The sequence below is a fragment of the Sapajus apella genome, unplaced genomic scaffold (genome assembly GCF_009761245.1).
Source record: "Sapajus apella isolate SASKATOON/1434 unplaced genomic scaffold, GSC_monkey_1.0 scaffold1, whole genome shotgun sequence".
Taxonomy (NCBI): Eukaryota; Metazoa; Chordata; class Mammalia; order Primates; family Cebidae; genus Sapajus; species Sapajus apella.
The window spans coordinates 64,772,996-64,790,246 of NW_022436941.1; the positions used below are offsets into that span (position 1 = coordinate 64,772,996).

At 39.6% G+C, this 17,251-nt stretch overlaps 1 protein-coding gene across 1 annotated transcript in view; it reads left to right on the forward strand.

Moving 5' to 3' along the window:
* Positions 1–2,392: 2,392 nt before the first annotated feature.
* The window catches only part of ANKRD31 (ankyrin repeat domain 31), a 188,232-nt gene continuing 173,373 nt past the window's right edge, over positions 2,393–17,251 (forward strand). Inside the window, exons 1-2 of the mRNA XM_032278213.1 lie at positions 2,393–2,723; positions 10,907–10,980. Coding sequence (XP_032134104.1) covers positions 2,620–2,723; positions 10,907–10,980 — 178 coding nt within the window. The 5' untranslated portion in view covers positions 2,393–2,619. The remainder of the gene's footprint in view (positions 2,724–10,906; positions 10,981–17,251) is intronic.

Consider the following 17,251-nt stretch of genomic DNA (forward strand, 5'->3'; position numbering starts at 1 on the left):
GAATGTGAAATTTCAGGCTCAGAAGTTTTTCCATAGCAGATCCTCGAATAACATTTCTTTCAACGGTGTTTCAACACCGATGAGGAAAGAAAATTATTATACTTCCCAGCCAGGGCCATTGTATGTGGAATTTGCATGTTCTCCCCATGTCAGCGTGAGTTTCCTCCAGGTATTCTGGTTTCCTCCTGCATCCCAAAGATGTGTATGTTAGGCTCATTGGCCTGTCTAAACGGTCTCAGAATAAGTGAGTGTGTGTGTGTGTGTGTGTGTGAGTGAGTGCGTTCTACAATGGAATGGCCTCCCGTGCAGGGTTGGCTCCTGCCTAGAGCCCTGAGCTGCCAGGATAGGCTCCACCCACCCTCAACCCTGAACTGGAATAACTGGGTAAATAATTATCTTGTTTTTATTAATCTTTCTTAAATATATGTATAGCTCACATTTATTTCAATGTTTAATATTAAAGGTGTTTTTGTGTTATTTAAAAGTTTGGTAATGTTTTTGTGACCAAATGTATCAATTAGACTATGGCAAAATTGGCTTTCTTATAACTCATTTTGCTTAAAGTCGCAGTTTCCAAGAACCTACGGATGGACATAAAGTGAGGACTTACTGTACTTAGCTTGTTACTAGCTGTTAGGAGCAAGTGCGGTTATTAGTGGAGTCATCTTTTGCTCTGGGGCAAATGGAGCCACTCACCATCATTTACTGGGTATGATCCCCCAATTTCTGTGAAAGCAGAGCCAGACGATTAAAAACAGTGGGTAAAGTGGGCATAGTGGCATGAGACTGTAGTTCTAGATATTTGGAAGGCTGAGGTGGGAGGACAGCTTGAGCCCAGGAGTTGGACACCAGCTTGGGCAACATAGAAGAATGAACTAATGAGTTACTTAAACAGTGGGTGAGCAGGAAAGGTGATAGAAATTTAGGTCTGTTTTAGACATGGATGATATAAATGGACTACTATAAAAAAGAAAGAGGTCTAGTTCTTTGCATATTTCTTATTTATTATTGTTCTGCCTAATTTACATAGCTGAGGTGAGGAATATTCAAGTAAGTTTATTTTATTTTATTTTTTTGAGACATAATATGACTCTGCTGCTCAGGCTGGAGTGCATTTGCTCAATCATAGCTCATTGTAACCTCAAACTCCTGGGCTCAAGCGACCCTCCCACCTCAAGCTCCTGAGTACAGGAGACTACAGGTCCATGCTGACATGCCCTGCTAATTAAAAATAATTTTTTTTTGTAGAGATAGGGGTCTCACTATGTTGCCCAGGCTGGTCTTGAACTTCTGGTCTCAAGCAATCCTCCTGCCTTGGCCTCCAATGCATTGGGGTTATAGGTATAAGCCACCACCCTCAGCCTCAAGTTAAGTTTAGAAGATAACCACCAGCTAATGATTTTAAACAGCAGTGGCTTAGGTATAAATAGTAAAAACACAAAATAATAATAATAATAATGGCAAAGCTACTCCATATAGTAAAAAGGGTAATGAATTGGGAAGTCAGAAAACTACCTCCATCTATTTATGACAAAACTTGGACTTCATATGTGCTAGATGCTGGAGATGCCAAGGTGAATACTAAACACTTGCTATGGGAAAATAACTTGATCTTTTCTTGAATCTTTTTCTCACTTGGCAAGTGGAAGCTCACTTGGCTTGGTTAGGCTCACTTAACACTTTTAATTCAAACTCAAACACTTGGTTTGAATTAAAAGTGTTCAAATAGATTGAAACACATCAAACATAAAATTCTAGTACTTCATAAAACACAACTGACTACTTTTGGAGGTTGCTAGGTATTACTATTATGCTAACATTGATAAAAGGGGAAAAATTAAGCATTCATCTTGCCTTTCCTGCATAATCTGTATTTCAGATGACCAAAGAGTTGTTGAGAGAAAAAAAATACAAAATACACCATTGAGATTAGCTGATGAGCTTCAACATACGTTTTGTCTACCTCAGGGGACACTTGAGGAGAGGCTGTCAAGGGATTAAAGGGAAAGGAAGCGCTCGGTGGGCTGCAAAAACACTCAGGTCTAAGGTTACATTCTGGCTTCAGAATGCCAGGGCTGCTGGGGCGGGCAGGAGCTGACAGCTCTTCCCGTATCTGGGGCTCACACGCACCAGGTGCATGACAGGTCCCCCTCCCGGCCAAGGGCGATGAGCACGCTCGGCCTGAGTTCTGGGTGCGGCACGCCTGCCTTTCCAGGCTGCACAGCAGCAATCCCAGTAACTTCTACGTCTAGCGAACCAGGATGGAAAACCGCGAAAAAGGCACCAGGCGGTGGGTCACGCCCAGAGCAGGCCCGCTTGCGCGGCCGCCCACTTGGCGAGCTGGGGGCGGGGCCGAGCGCGTCTCGGGGCGCCGACGTGTGGCGCGCGGCTGCCCCCTGCCTGCGGCGTGCGGCGGAACCCGCGGGCTGCCTCCCAGACGCCGATCCCGCCACACTCTCCTCAGCAGCCCTGCAGCGAGGCCCGACTCCTGCTGCGATTATATTATTATTATTTTTATTTTTTAACTCACAATTTCCCCTGGCCCTCAAAGCATTCTTTTTTTTTGCGGGCAAGAGGGAGTTAGAGGAGGGCTAAAAAGACTTCGAATGTGAGGCAAAGATGGAGGAAGGCGTCCAGGCCCCAGACTGGGACAGTGATGAAACCATGATAGAGGGTTCAGTGACGGAGAGCGACATGGAAGAAGAGGAGCTGCCCTGGAGAAGGTGACCACCATTAGGGCCACAGTGTCTGAACCCTCGCGCCGGGGTGGCCCAGGTGCTCTCTGAGGGGTCAGAGTTTTGAGGAGAGATCTCGACCAGAACGTGTGCTTGTGGGCGGGACCAGAGCCTCGTGGGGCAGCCAGGCCTGAGCTGAGAGCTTGTAATGAAGCAACGGCAGTTTGTCCCCACCTGCCCCCAACCCAGCTGGGGACAATATGAAGTTTGTAGTAGGTGGCCTTATAGCATTTTTCAAAAGCCTTTCCTTTGGGCGGGAGGCTTTAAGTCTTTTGGCACAAGCAATAAAGATCTACTTAGGTCTGAACTTAACTGCATTTTGCTTCAAGTGACTTGCAGCTCAGCTCTAGGAATTGGGTAACAATTTCTCTCAAGAAAAGAATATGTGATGGGGAAACTGGTCCTTACCAAACTGGAAACAAATAGCTTTATATGGATCCAAAAAAAGTCGATATTTCAGGTTATCAAAGCCTTTCTCTAACGTCTTCTTTGCTAGACACAGGGAAAAGAGGGCAGGGATGAGGCTACTGTCCTTGAGAAACCTTCAGGCCAGCAAAAACACTTGAGCAGATAATTTCAATGTAATGTGGGAAATTCAAGGATTGGAGGTATGTCCAGGGTGGTTTAGGAGCCCAAAGGGACTCTTACCTCAATCTAAGTAAATGGTCATCAAAGTTTGCTATAGTTGACTCCTGAATAGAGGCTTGAAGGTAGGTTAGTTAGGAATTAGCCAGATGGAGAGGGAGGTATTCTAGGCCAAGGGAACTGCATGGGTAAAGGCGTAGCAGTGGGACATAACATTGTGTTATGTGTGTTGGCATGTACAAACAGTTAAATTTTATTGAAGTGTAAAATGTGAGGTTGAGCATGCAAAAGATGAGCCTGCAGAGCAAAATAGGGTTAGATCATGTAAGATCTTGTACATCCTGCATATGTCCTGGTAGGGTACTTCTTTCAAGTGGAAGAGCAGCACCATAATTCGATTTTTATTCCTCTGGCATGCCCTAGACTAGACTTTCAAATTTCTAATATGCTTATGAATCCCTCCAGAATCTTATAAAAATGTGGATGCCAATTCAGGAGTTCTGGGGTGAGAGCTGAGATTCTGCATTTCTAACAAACTTCCAGGTTAAAGGTGATACTACTAGAGGAGGGATGGCCTTTCGCAAAGCAAGGCTGTAGAGGTTAGATTTGGGATCAAAGTACTAACAGATTATGATGAGGCCTCAGCTTGGAAGAAACAGTAGAAGTGAGCAAATTTGAGAAATCTTTAGGAAGTAAATTGGGCAGGAGATGGTGGTTGATTAGGTATGGAGGGTGAGGGAAGGACAGCACTAATGGATGGTATCCAGGATTCTGGTTCTTTTATATATGCATATGTTAGTGTTTGCTCTTTTTGGTATACCAGGAGCATCTTGACAAATGCATGGAGTCTTATAATACCTAATGTAATTGAGATCCAGAACAGTTCCATCAAGCCCTGAAAACTCCCCTGTGCTACCCCTTTGTAGTCAAAGCTTCCCTTCCCCTCATCTGTTATCTCATATGTAATGTAACTTTTTTCTCTGCTTTGAAATTTTTTTTCTTATCTTTGGTTCTCAGAGGTTTGATTATGATGTGTCTAGGCATGATTTTCTTTTTGTTTTTCTTGTTTGGGGTTTCCTGAGCTTCTTGAATCTGTAAATTCATGTCTTTCACTAAATTTAGGAAGTTTTCTGTCATGGTTCTTTTGAATTTTTTCCTGTGCCAATCTTTTTTCCTTTCCTTCTGGTACTATAATGTCATAGATGTTGATATGGACCTTGTGATATTTTTTTCTGTGCCAATCTTTTTCCTTTCCTTCTGATACTTTTTTTTTTCTTTGAGACAGAGTTTCACTCTTGTTTGCCCAGGCTGGAGTATAATGGTGTGACCTCGGCTCACTGCAACCTCTGCCTCCCAGGTTCAAGCAATTTTCCTGCCTCAGCCTCCGGAGTAGCTGGGATTACAGGCATGCCCCAGCACGTCTGGCTAATTTTGTATTTTTAGTAGAGATGGGGTTTCTCCATATTTGTCAGGCTGGATTTGAACTCCCGACCTGAGGTGATCTGCCCACCGCAGCCTCCCAAAGTGCTGGGATTACAGGCGTGAGCCACCGTGCCCGGCCCTCCTTCTGGTACCTTCATGTCATAGATGTTGACATGAACCTTGTGATATTTTCTCAGATATCTTTTCAAATTTTTTTCTGTCAGTTCTTCAGACTGTAATTTCTAATGCTGTATCTTCAGGTTCACTTGCTCATTCATCATCTCCATTCTGTTGGTGAGTCCATCTGGTAAATTTTAAATTTCAGATATTATAATTTTTTAATCTAAAATTTTCATTTGTTTCTCTTTTATAGTTTATTTCTCTGCAGAGAACTTTAGTCTTTCCATCCATTTGATGACTGTTCCCCTTTATCTCATGGGAAATGGATAAAATCAATGCTTTAAAGTCTGTCTTGTAATTCCAACATTGGGTCATGAGTTAGAGGTTCTTTACATATTGAGTAATTCTGGATTGCATACTAGACATTTTGAATATTATGATTGGATTCTTGGTTCTGTTAAAACCCTCTGAAGAGTTGATTTTTGTTTGTTTTGACAAGCAGTCAACCTGATTAGGTTCAGACTACACATTCTGTTTTGTCTCTGTGTGTGGTAGTTACATCAGAGCCTTTACTATACTATTTGAGTATGCCTGGCACACGTACCACGTGGGGATTAATTTGGGATTTGGGCAGAGTTAATATCACAGTTCAATTATCTAAGCTTTTTTTGTGCTTCCTTGGGTCTGCTTCATATATGGACAGCTCAGGGGTGTGTCTGGGACTTAAGTTGGATCATACACAGAATTAAATGATCCCTCTTTCTTTCTTTTTCTTCTCCAGGATTCTCCTGCCCCCTTTCCTCATCATACTCACCTGCCAGTTCATATGATCGGAAAGACAGGTTTCTTTGAGTGTGAGCCTTTTCACTATAGAGCAGTTCCTTACAACAGAGACAGCCTTTAGGACAAAGAGTTAAGAGAGAAAAAAGGGGGATTCTCCCCATACTTTTCAGGCAATACAAATCCCTTTTCCCAGTTCATCTGGTAGAAAGACATTTTCTCTTGAGTTTTAAGTGTCCCAGTTGCCATGGTTGGTGGCAGTACTGCTCTGAGGCTAGGGCTGGCCTTGGGGCAGGGCTAGGAGGTAAGAAAGAAAAAAAATAAATAAAACCCTGGCATGCAGGGGTCCTTTTCCTTGATCTTCAGGATAAAAATAGGTTTACTGCCTGTGCCTACTCGATGGTTCAAAGCTGAGAGACAAAAAAGAACCAAAAAACAAAACAAAAAACAAACTGAAAGTTATCTATAAATAGGTTGTTATTCAGGTTTCAATTTCAGTCCTCAATCTACCTGCTATTGTTTACTTTTCAAGGTTCTCAAGTAGCTTTTAAAAAATATTCATTCAGAGTTTTTGGTTGTAATGAGAAATAGGCAGAGGCTGCAGTGCGCCGAGATGACACCACTACACTCCAGCCTTGGTGACAGAGTGAGACTCCATCTCAAAAAATAAATAAATAAATAAAGTACCAACAAGACTTTCTGTTGAACTAGACAACTGATGCCAAAGTTTAGATGGCAAAATAAATAAGAGCAATTAGGAAAAGTCTGAAAAATAAGAACAATAAGGAGGTAGTGACCTACAGGATATTAAAATATTTTCTGATATAAAATATTTTATATATGATACTGGCACATAAAGTGACAGATCAATAAACAGCATAAAACCCCCCAAATAAAATCACATACAGATGGGAGTTTAGTATATTAAAGAGGTGACATCTCAAACCAGTGAAGAAATGATGGGATTTTTCAGAAAATGATACTGAGACAATGAAGGACATATCTAGAAAATAGCTGAGTTGAATCCATACTTCACACTGTATTCCAAAAAAACTCCATGTGAATCAAAGAAGTAAATGTTAAAAAAAACAAACAAACCCAAAAAGCATTACAAGAAGCCAAAAAGGGATTCTTTTATAACTGGAGAGGAAGAAAGGCCTAATTATAATACAAAACTCAAAAAAATTTTAATTATCAACATTACCAACACATATACTCTTTGACACAGTGGTTTTATTTTTAGAAAATGGTTTAACCTATGTTCTTCAACATAAATACGCTTAGAAAATATCTCTGAAAGGATTACAAAAAGTCAAACACCTTGATTGCCTATGGGAAAGGAAGTTTATATTTGAGGCGATAGGGAGATATTTTGCTACATACCCTATTATATTATTTGTTTTGGAAACAGACTTTTACACTTTTGTCCAGTGTGGAGTGTAATAGTGCAATCATAGCTTACTGCAGCCTCTAACTCCTAGGTTGAAGTGATCTTCCTGCCTCAGTTTCTTGAGTAGTGAGGACTATGAGCATGAGTCATCATGCCCAGTCTCTACTAGGTTTTGAATTTTGAACCATGTAAATATGTTGTCTATTCAGAAACACTGTAGGAAACAGGGGCAATAAAAAGAAGCATTAAATGAGGTAGAAATCTCATCTAATTCTACCCATATTAAGACTTTGGTGTATTTTCTTCCAGCTTTCTATGTAGGTGTTTGTGTGTGCACCTGTAATTCTTTTACAAAGTTTGAATCAATGTGTACAAGTTTACAGTTTTTACTTAATATTATATTTAAACATTTGCAATGTCATTAAAATTATTCCCTAAACTATTGATAGTTTTCCATCATGAAGGTATATCATAATTTATTGAAGCATTATACTATTCTAAAACAAAACATAGTTTTAAATTTTTTGTTATGGTAAATAATTCTGAGATAATTTCCTTAAACATAAATTGTTGGGGTTTGTAAAAATAATTTCTTTAGCAAAGAGGACTATTTTTCATTTTTTTTTTTTTGAGATGGAGTCTCATTCTATCACCCAGGCTGGAATGCAGTAGCACGATCTCAGCTCTCAGCAGCCTCCATCTCTCAGGTTCAAGCCATTCTCCTGTCTGGGCCAGCCAAGTAGCTGGGACCACATCCAGCTAATTTTTGTATTTTTAGTAGAGATGGGGTTTCACCAAGTTGACCAGGATGGTCTCGAACTCCTGACTTCAAGTGATCTCCCCACCTTGGTCTCCCAAAGTGCTGGGATTACAGGCATGAGTCACCATACCTGGCCCTTATTGGTACTTTTATTGGCACAATGTTAAATATTTATGTTTACATATTAGAATATTAACATATTTATATTAGTTTTTTTATTTTTAATTAAGATTTTAGTAGGGGCAGAAATTCTGCCTCTCCCCTCACAGGGTCCTTGTTGAGCCTAAGGATAAATTGATATGAAATAGATTAAATACTTTAAATATTAAAACTTAGGTAAATTTAAAATAAGTTTTATGTGACACAGGAAATCAAGGAAAGGAAATGAAGACTCAAATAAATGGTAAAACCTGGTCAGCCACAGTAGCTCATGCCTGTAATCCCAGCACTTTGGGAGGCTAAGGTGGGCAGATCACTTGAGGTCAGGGGTTTGAGACCAGCCTGGCCAACATGGTGAAACCCAGTCTCTATTAAAAATGCAAAAATTAACCAGGCATAGTGGTTATGCACCTGTAGTCCAAGCTACTTAGGAGGTTGAGGCGGGAAAATTCCTTGAATCTGGGAGGTAGAGGTTGCAGTAAGCTGAGATCGCGTCGTTGCGTTCTAGCCTGGGCAACAGAGCTAGACTCCCATCTCGAAAAAAATAAGAAAAGAAATGGCAAAGCCTGTATGCTTTTGTATTAGGTTCAACAAAGAGAGGCAGTTGTGGAAAGCTAACTAAATTGTGTAAGGAGGCTAAAGGAAGATAGAATTATTTTAACAAGTTCTGTTAGTACAGAATTATCTTGGCTATTGAAAAATGTTTCTTTTCTCTTTCTGTAGGGAGGGCATCTTTTACACAGGAGTTTTTATTTCCTGTTTTCAAGAAGAAAAAGGGAGGCATCTGCTGTTATTCAAGTTTCCTTTAGCTCAGAGTAATCCATATGTCACAGTGGCTTATTTTGGGGTGGCATATTCTGTCACCCTTCAAGGAACAATTTACATAAAGTTCACTTTTTTAAATGTACAGGTCTGAGTTTTGACAAACATAATTGTGTAACTACTATCACAATCAAGATATAGAATAGTGTCATTACCACCCCCCCAAATTCTTCCATACCCCTTTTGTGTTATTTTTAAATTAAAAAAAACCCACAAAATTTTGTTGGGTGCAGTGGCTCACACCTCAAATCTCAGCACTTTGGGAGGTTGAGACCAGAAGGTCAGGAGTTCTAGACCAGCCTGGCCAACGTGGTAAAACCCCATCTCTACTAAAAATACAAAAATTAGCTAGGCCTAGTGGCAGGCACCCATAATCTCAGCTACTTGGGAGGCTGAGGCAGGAGAATCACTTGAACCTGGGAGGTGGAGATGATAGTGAGCTGAGATCATGCCACTTCATTTCAGCCTGGGCAACAGAGTGACTGTGTCTGAAAAACAAAACAACAAAACAACAAAACAACATCTTAAGAGGTAAACTTACCTTTTTAGGGATATTAATAGATTATTTTACTTAATGGAGAAACATTAATAGATGGTTTTACTTCTTGGAAAAAAGCACTATAGCAATGGCATAATTTTATTCTAATAATTAATTTTTAATTCTTAGTAATGGTCATTAGAAAAGAGCCAAGAAAACACTTTTCTTCTTATAGCGGGAGCCTTCTTATAGCACCTCACAGAGGGTGTGTTATAATAGAAAAGTTAAGGACTGGAGTCCTTTCCATTGTCAATTTTGCTGATGCTGAAAACTATTAGAAAGTGTGTGTGTGTGTGTGTGTGTGTGTGTGTGTATGTGTTTAGAAATAGTGTCTTACTTCCTCACCTAGGCTGTAGTGCAATGGCCTGATCATAGCTCACTGCAGCCTTGAACTCCTGGCCTCAAGGCGTCTTCCTGCTTCAGCCTCCTGTGTAGCTGGGATTATAAGCATGAGTGACAGTATCTGGCTTAATTTTTTATTTTTCTTAAACAGCCATCCTAATGAGTATGAAGTGGTATCTCAGTGTGGTTTTGATTTCCATGTCCCTAATGATTAGTGATGCTGAACATCTTTTCATGTGCCTGTTGGCTATTTGTATTTCTTCTTTGCGGAAATGTCTATTCAAGTTTTTTTTGGTTCATTTTCTGCCCATTTAAACAGAAAAGATAAATATTTAAGTTTGCCTAGTAGCATACTCATGGCATATCATGGTTATTTTCATAGCTCTGTATTCCTTACTGGATTTGGAGCTTCTAGGGGGCAAGGATTATGTATCTTCTCTCTTTGTTACCGTGATGCTCCCTTGAACATAGTAAGAAATAAATCCAAAAATTAAAGGAATTCTGGGCCAGGTGTAGTGGCTCATTCCTGTAATCCCAGCATTTAGGGAGGTCAAGGCAGGATCACTTAAGCTCAGGAGTTCAGGACCAGCCTGGGCAACATGATAAGACCCTGTCTCTACAAAAAATAAATAAATAAAATAGCCAGGTATAGTGGTGTACACCTGTAGTCCCAGCTATCTGGGAGGCTGAGGCAGGAGGATCTCTTGAGCCTCTTGAGTTTGAAGTGACCCAAGGTCATGCCACTGCACTTCAGCTTGGGTGACAGAGAAAGAATCTGTCTCAAAATAAATAAATAAGTAAAGGAATTCTGTCAGTGCATACTATGGAAATATAAACTCAGATATAATCCCAGGATTTTAATCTCAAGTTCTCTGGTATAAGGAAATGTGAAGGGAAAAAAAACCCACCAGTGCTGGTCCCTCAAATGATCTCATTTTATCTCTTTTCAAAAAGTTATTAAGATTTATGAGACTTGGGACAGTGATATTTGTCCCTTATTCCCAAATATTAAAAAATGATAACAGAATATTTGTGAAATTAACATGACTATATACATGAGTTTTTCTTTTTCATCTTGGATATGTTTTCAATCAAATTATACATTTCTGAAATAACACTTTGAAATACAAACATTAATAGTGGTATAACTAAGAATTTTAACAAGTTTTGGTATAATAAAAATGATGGTTAAAATGTTACTCTTTGTTTAAGATACATTAACAACTTGTGCCTTCTCTTTTGGTATTTGGAAGGTTGTTATTTGATCAAGACACATCTCTTAGATCTGAGTTCAGTCTGCATCCTGATACAAGAGGAATGTGCAAAGGTGAGAATGATTCTTTTCGTTAATGATTCTTTCCCTTAAGTTTCCCAGTAAGTCCTCATTTAATGTCATTGATAGGTTCTTGGAATCTGAGACTTTAAGCAAAATTAATTATAAGGAAACCAATGTTACAATGGATATAAATAACAGTTAAGTTCCTATAGTATATTTCTGGCCATAAGAACGTCACCAAACTTCTAAATAAACACCAAAACACTTCTGATATTAAACATGGAAATAAATGTGAGCTATACATATATTTAAGAAACATTAATACAAACAAGTAACATAATTGTTTACCCAGTTATTCTACTTCAGGGTTGAGTGTGACCAAAGCCTATCCTGGCAGCTCAGGTCTCAGGGCAGGAACCAACCCTGGGCAGGGGGCCATTCCATTGAAGAGTGTGTGCACGCACACACACATACACACACACACTCTCTCTCTCACTCTTGTATTGGGACCATTTAGACATGTCAGTGAACCTAACATGCACATCTTTGGGATGTGGGAGGAAACTGGAGTACCTGCAGGAAACCCATACAGATATGGGGAGCACATGGAAATTCCACACAGTGGCCCCAGCTGGGAATTTTTTTTTTTTTTTTTTTTTTTTTCTGAGATGGAGTCTTGCTCTGTCGCCCAGGCTGGAGTGCAGTGGCACGATCTCACCTCACTGCAATCTCCACCTCCTGGGTTCAAGGGATTCTTCTGCCTCAGCCTCCTGAGTAGGGAGGCTGGGACTACAGGTGTGAGCCACCATGCCTGGCTAATTTTTGTATTTTTAGTAGAGATGGGGTTTCACCATATTGGCCAGGCTGGTCTCGAACTCCTGGCCTCGTGATCCACCTGCCTCAGCCTTACAAAATGCTGGGATTACAGGTGTGAGCCACCACGCCTGGCTGGGAATTGATTTTTAAAAAATCAATGTTGAAATGAAGTTATTCAAAGACCTGCTGATCACCATTTCATTAACTTATCTTTTCATCCTTAGTCTTGTTCTTTAATTTTACACAGACTTAGTTTATTAGGATCTGTTAGACTAGGGACTGCAGTGAGGATCATAGCTTCCAGAAGATGCTTAAGATTCCTAGAAAGGGCGATGGAGGTATTGAAGTGCTACCCATATGGCTTTTCTCCTCTTCCAAATCTCTAGCCTAACCCTAGGACCTGTCTATTTGTAAAAGTAAGTAATACTTTTTAATAACCAGTCTTATTTTTCTAGATTAAAATTAGGGCACACACATCCTTTGTATATATGCATTGTAAATGTGCCTTTCATCTACCAATACACCTAATTTTCTGAGGCCACTTCTGTGTTGATTTAAACATTTCTAGAAGAATCTATCACTGATAGGCAGTGTTCAGAGAGACCAATTCTGCAGTAGCTGTTTAAATGATAGGTTGTTTCTCTTTATGGTTTCTTCCTGTGAGCATTTTAAAAAATCTTTTTTTGGAGGATGTCTGTAAAGGAGTGTAAAATAGAAAAAAAATTTCTAAACACCCACAAAGATCTTTTAACTCTTGGGTATTTATGGTTCATAGTCTTTTCATTGTATATCATCTCCCCTGATACCTTAGTGTGAGGTTATGGTTTCATCTTGGAGTGCATTTTCCCACATGTAATTGGAAGGGACAGTGTGTAGTATTGATCTCCAGGATGCCTTCTTATGATTTTAAAGTATCACTAGAAAGGAGTTAGAGGTCTGTTTCAATATTGCAACCAAGTTTTTTTCTTTTCTTTTTCAAATGAATAAATCTTTACTATGTCACTGGTTATTAAAAGTATTAAAATATAAAAGTATATCATGTAGAAAATGAAAGGTCATCTTCTTTACTCTTCCCTATAATTCTACTCCCAATGATTGCCAGTCTTTAGTATTTGTATATCCTTCCAGTCTTTTGTATGACACTATAAATATCTTTTTTCATAATTGGTATTATACTTTATACATTTCTTTCCTTGTCTATATTTATGTACTTCAACCTTTTGTTTGCTTTCATGTTAAAGAAATTTATTTAAACACAAGAGTCATAATTCAAAAGGAAAACTATCTAGTAATTATTTTTAGGCTCATTTATTTCTACTAAAATATTGCCCTACATTGAATAGCTACATAAAATTTTCCTTGGTTTTGCAATGATAAATGGAAACATTAAAATTTTCCAGTCAAACAAGGCATGCAAGAATTTCTATGTTTTTTTCTTTTTTGGTGTGTTAAAATAGAGCCAAAATAATTTACTGAATTATGAAAATAAAAGCTGAATGAGCATGCTCCTAATGGAGAAAGTCGGTACTTTCACAGAACCAGTGTTTTTATTTAATCCCAACTTCATTTGATGTCGATCAAAACCTCCTATTGGCCATATACGAAAACAAAAAAATGCAATGTATTTGTGTACATACACTAGTTACTTTATGTACAGTAAAGCAGTGGTCCTCAACCTTTTGGGTACCAGGGACCAGTTTCATGGAAGATAATTTTTCCAAGGATGGTGACTGGGGGGATGGTTTCAGGATGAAACTGTTCCATCTCAGGCTATCAGGCATTGGAGTCTCACAAGGAGTGCACAATCTAGATCCCTTGCATGTGCAGTTCACAGTAGGGTTTGTACTCCTATGAGACTCTAATGCTGCTGCTGATCAGCCAGGAGGTGGAGCTCAGGTGGTAATACTGGCTCACCTGCTGCTTACCTTCTGTGGTGCAACCTGGTTCATAACAGGCCACGGATGGGTACTGGTCCGTGGCCCAGGGATTGGGGACCCTTGCAGTAAAGGAATAGAGAAGGGAAAATGAAAGAATAAAGAAAACTGTGCTATATTAGGATACAGTAGAATGAAATTGTTTTCTAATTAAGAATGTATTCCTGGTCTGTAAAAATAGAGTTATGGAGTAAAGTAGTAGGTTTTCTTTCTTTTTTTTTAATTTTAAATTTTTAAATTTGTGGTCACATAGTAGGTATATGTATTTATGGGGTACATGACATATTTAGGTGTAATAATAACATCAGGGTAAATGGGATATCCATCACTTTAAGCATTTATCCTTTATGTTGCAAACAATCCAATATATTATTTTATTATTTTAAAATGTACAATTAAGTAATTTTGAGTATACTTATTCTGTTTTGCTAGCAAATAGTAGGTCTTATTCATTCTTTCTATTTTTTTGTACCCATTAACCATCCCTACTTCTCCCTCACCCCCCAAAATCTTTCTTAGCCTCTGGTAACCATCCTTCTACTCCCTATCTCCATGAGTTCAATTGTTTTGATTTTTGGCTCCCACAAATAAGTGAAAAAATGTGAAGTTTGTATTTTCTTACCTGGCTTATTTCACTTAGCATAATGATATATAGTTCCATCCATGTTGTAAATGACAGGATCTCATTCTTTTTCATGGCTGAATGGTACTCAGCTGTGTTTATGTATCACATTTCCTTTATCCATTCATCTGTTGAAGGAACTTAGGTAGCTTGCAAATCTTGGCTATTGTGAAGAGTGCTGCAATAAACATGGGAGTGCAGATATCTCTTCAATATAACAATTTTCTTTCTTTTGGAAAGGAAAATCCCAAATACCTAGGACTGGGACTGCTGGATTATATAGCAGCTGTATTTCTGTCTTGTGACAAAATACACCTGCCAAACTATTCTCCACGGTGATTGTACTAATTTACATTTCCACCAACAATGTATGATGGCTTACTTTTCTCCAATCTTCACCAGCATTTGTTATTGCCTGTTGTTTGCATAGAGGCCGTTTTAACTGGGGTGGGATGATATTTCATTGTAGTTTTGATTTGCATTTCTCTGATAATCTGTGACATTGAACACCTTTTCATATATCTGTTTGCCATTTGTACGTCTTCTTTTGGGACATGTCTGTTCAGATCTTTTGCCCAGTTTAAAATCAGATTATTATATTTTTTCCTATAGAGTTGTTTGAGCTCCTTATATATTCCAGTTATTAAATCCTTGTCACATGGATAGTTTGCAAATATTTTCTCTCATTCTGTGGGTTGTCTCTTTGTTGATTATTTATTTTGCTGTGCAGAAGCTTTTTAACTTGATGTGATCTCATTTTTTCGTTTTTGCTTTGGTTGCCTGTGTTTGCAGGGTATTACTCAGTAAATCTTTGCCCACTCCAACGTCCTGGAGTGTTTCCCCAATGTTTTGTTGTAGTAGTTTCATAATTTGAAGTCTTAGATTTAAGTCTTAATCCATTTTGATTTGAATTTTATATGTGGTGAGAGATAGTAATCTAGTTTCATTCTTTTGTATATGGATATCCAGTTTCCAAGCACTATTTGTTGAAGAGACTGTCCTTTCCCCAATGTATGTTGTTATAACTTTTGTCGAAAATAAGTTCACTGTAGATGCATGGATTTTCCTGGGTTCTCTATTCTGTTCCATTGGTTTTTATATCTGTTGTTATGCCAGTACCCTGTCGTTTTGGTTACTATAGCTCTGTAGTATAATTTGAAGTCAGATAATGAGGTTTCTCTAATTTTATTTTTTTTGCTCAGGATAGAGATAGGCTATTCTGGGTCTTTTGTGGTTCCATTGAAATTTTAGGATTGATTTTTTAATTTCTGTGATGAATTGTCATTGGTATTTTGATAGGGATAGCATTAAATCTGTAGATTGCTTTGGGTAGTGTAGTAGTCCATTTTCACACTGCTGATAAAAACATACCTGTGACTGGGCAATTTACAAAAGAAAGAGGTGTATTGGACTTACAGTTCCACATGGGTGGGGAGGTTTCACAATCAAGGCAGAAGACAAGGAGCAGTACGTCACAACCTACATGGATGGCAGCAGGCAAAAAGAGAGCTTGTGCAGAAAAACGCCCACTTATAATAACCATCAGATCTCATGAGACTTACTATCACAAGAACAGCATGGGAAAGAACTTCTCCCCATGATTCACTTACCTCCCGCTGGGTCCCTCCCACAACACATGGGAATTCAAGATGAGATTTGGGTGGGGACATAGCCAAACTGTATCATTCTGCCCTGGCTCCTCCTATATCTCATGTCCTCACATTTCAAAACCAATCATGCCTTCCCAATGGTCCCTCAAAGTCTTAATTCATTTCAGCATTAACTCAAAAGTCCACAGTCCAAAGTCTCATCTGAGACAAGCCAAGTCCCTTCTGTCTATGAGCCTGTAAAATTAAAAGTAAGTTAGTTACTTTCCAGATACAGCGGGGATACAAGCATTGGATAAATACAGCCATTCCAAATGGGAGACATTGGCCAAAACAAAGGAGCAGCAGGCCCCATGCAAGTCCAGAAATCTAGCAGGGCAGTCAAATCTTAAAGCTCCAAAATGATCTCCTTTGACTCCATGTCTCACGTCTAGCTCATGCAAGAGGTGGGTTCCCATGGTCTTGGGCAGCTCCACCCCTGTGGCTTTGCAGGGTATGGTCTCCCCCCTGGCTGCTTTCATGGGCTGGCATTGAGTGTCTTTGGCTTTTTCAGGTGCACAGTGCAAGCTGTCAGTGGATTTGCTAATCTGGGGTCTGGAGGATGGTGGCCGTCTTCTAACAGCTCCACTAGGCAGTGACCCAGTAGGAACTCTGTATGGGGGTTCTGACCCCACATTTGCCTTCTGCACTGCCCTAGCAGAGGTTCTCTGTGAGGGCCCAACCCTTGCAGCAAACTTTTGCCTGGGCATCCAGGTGTTTCTGTACACCTTCTGAAATCTAGGCGGAGGCGCCCAAACCTCAATTCTTGACTTCGGTGCACCCACAGGCTCCATACCATGTGGAAACTGCCACGGCTTGGGGCCTCCACCCTCTGAGGCAACAGCCTGAGCTATACCTTGGCCCCTTTTAGTCATGGCCAGAGTAGCTGGGATGCAGGGCACCAAGTCCCTAGACTGCACATAGCACAGGGACCCTGGGCCTGTCCCATGGAACCATTTTCTTCTAGGCCTCCAGGCCTGTGATAGGAAGGGCTGCCATGAAGACCTCTGACATGCCTTGGAGACATTTTGCCCATTGTCTTGGGGATTTATATTCAGCTCCTCATTACTTTTGCAAATTTCTATAGCTAGTTTCAATTTCTCCTCAGAAAATGAGTTTTTCTTTTCTAACCCATTGTCAGGCTGCAAATTGTTCAAACTTTTATGCTGTGCTTGTCTTATAAAACTGAATGCCTTTAACAGCTCCCAAATCACTTCTTGAATGCTTTGCTGTTTAGAAATTTTTTCCACCAGATACCCTAAGTCATCTCTCTCAAGTTCAAAGTTCCAGAAATCTCTAGGGCA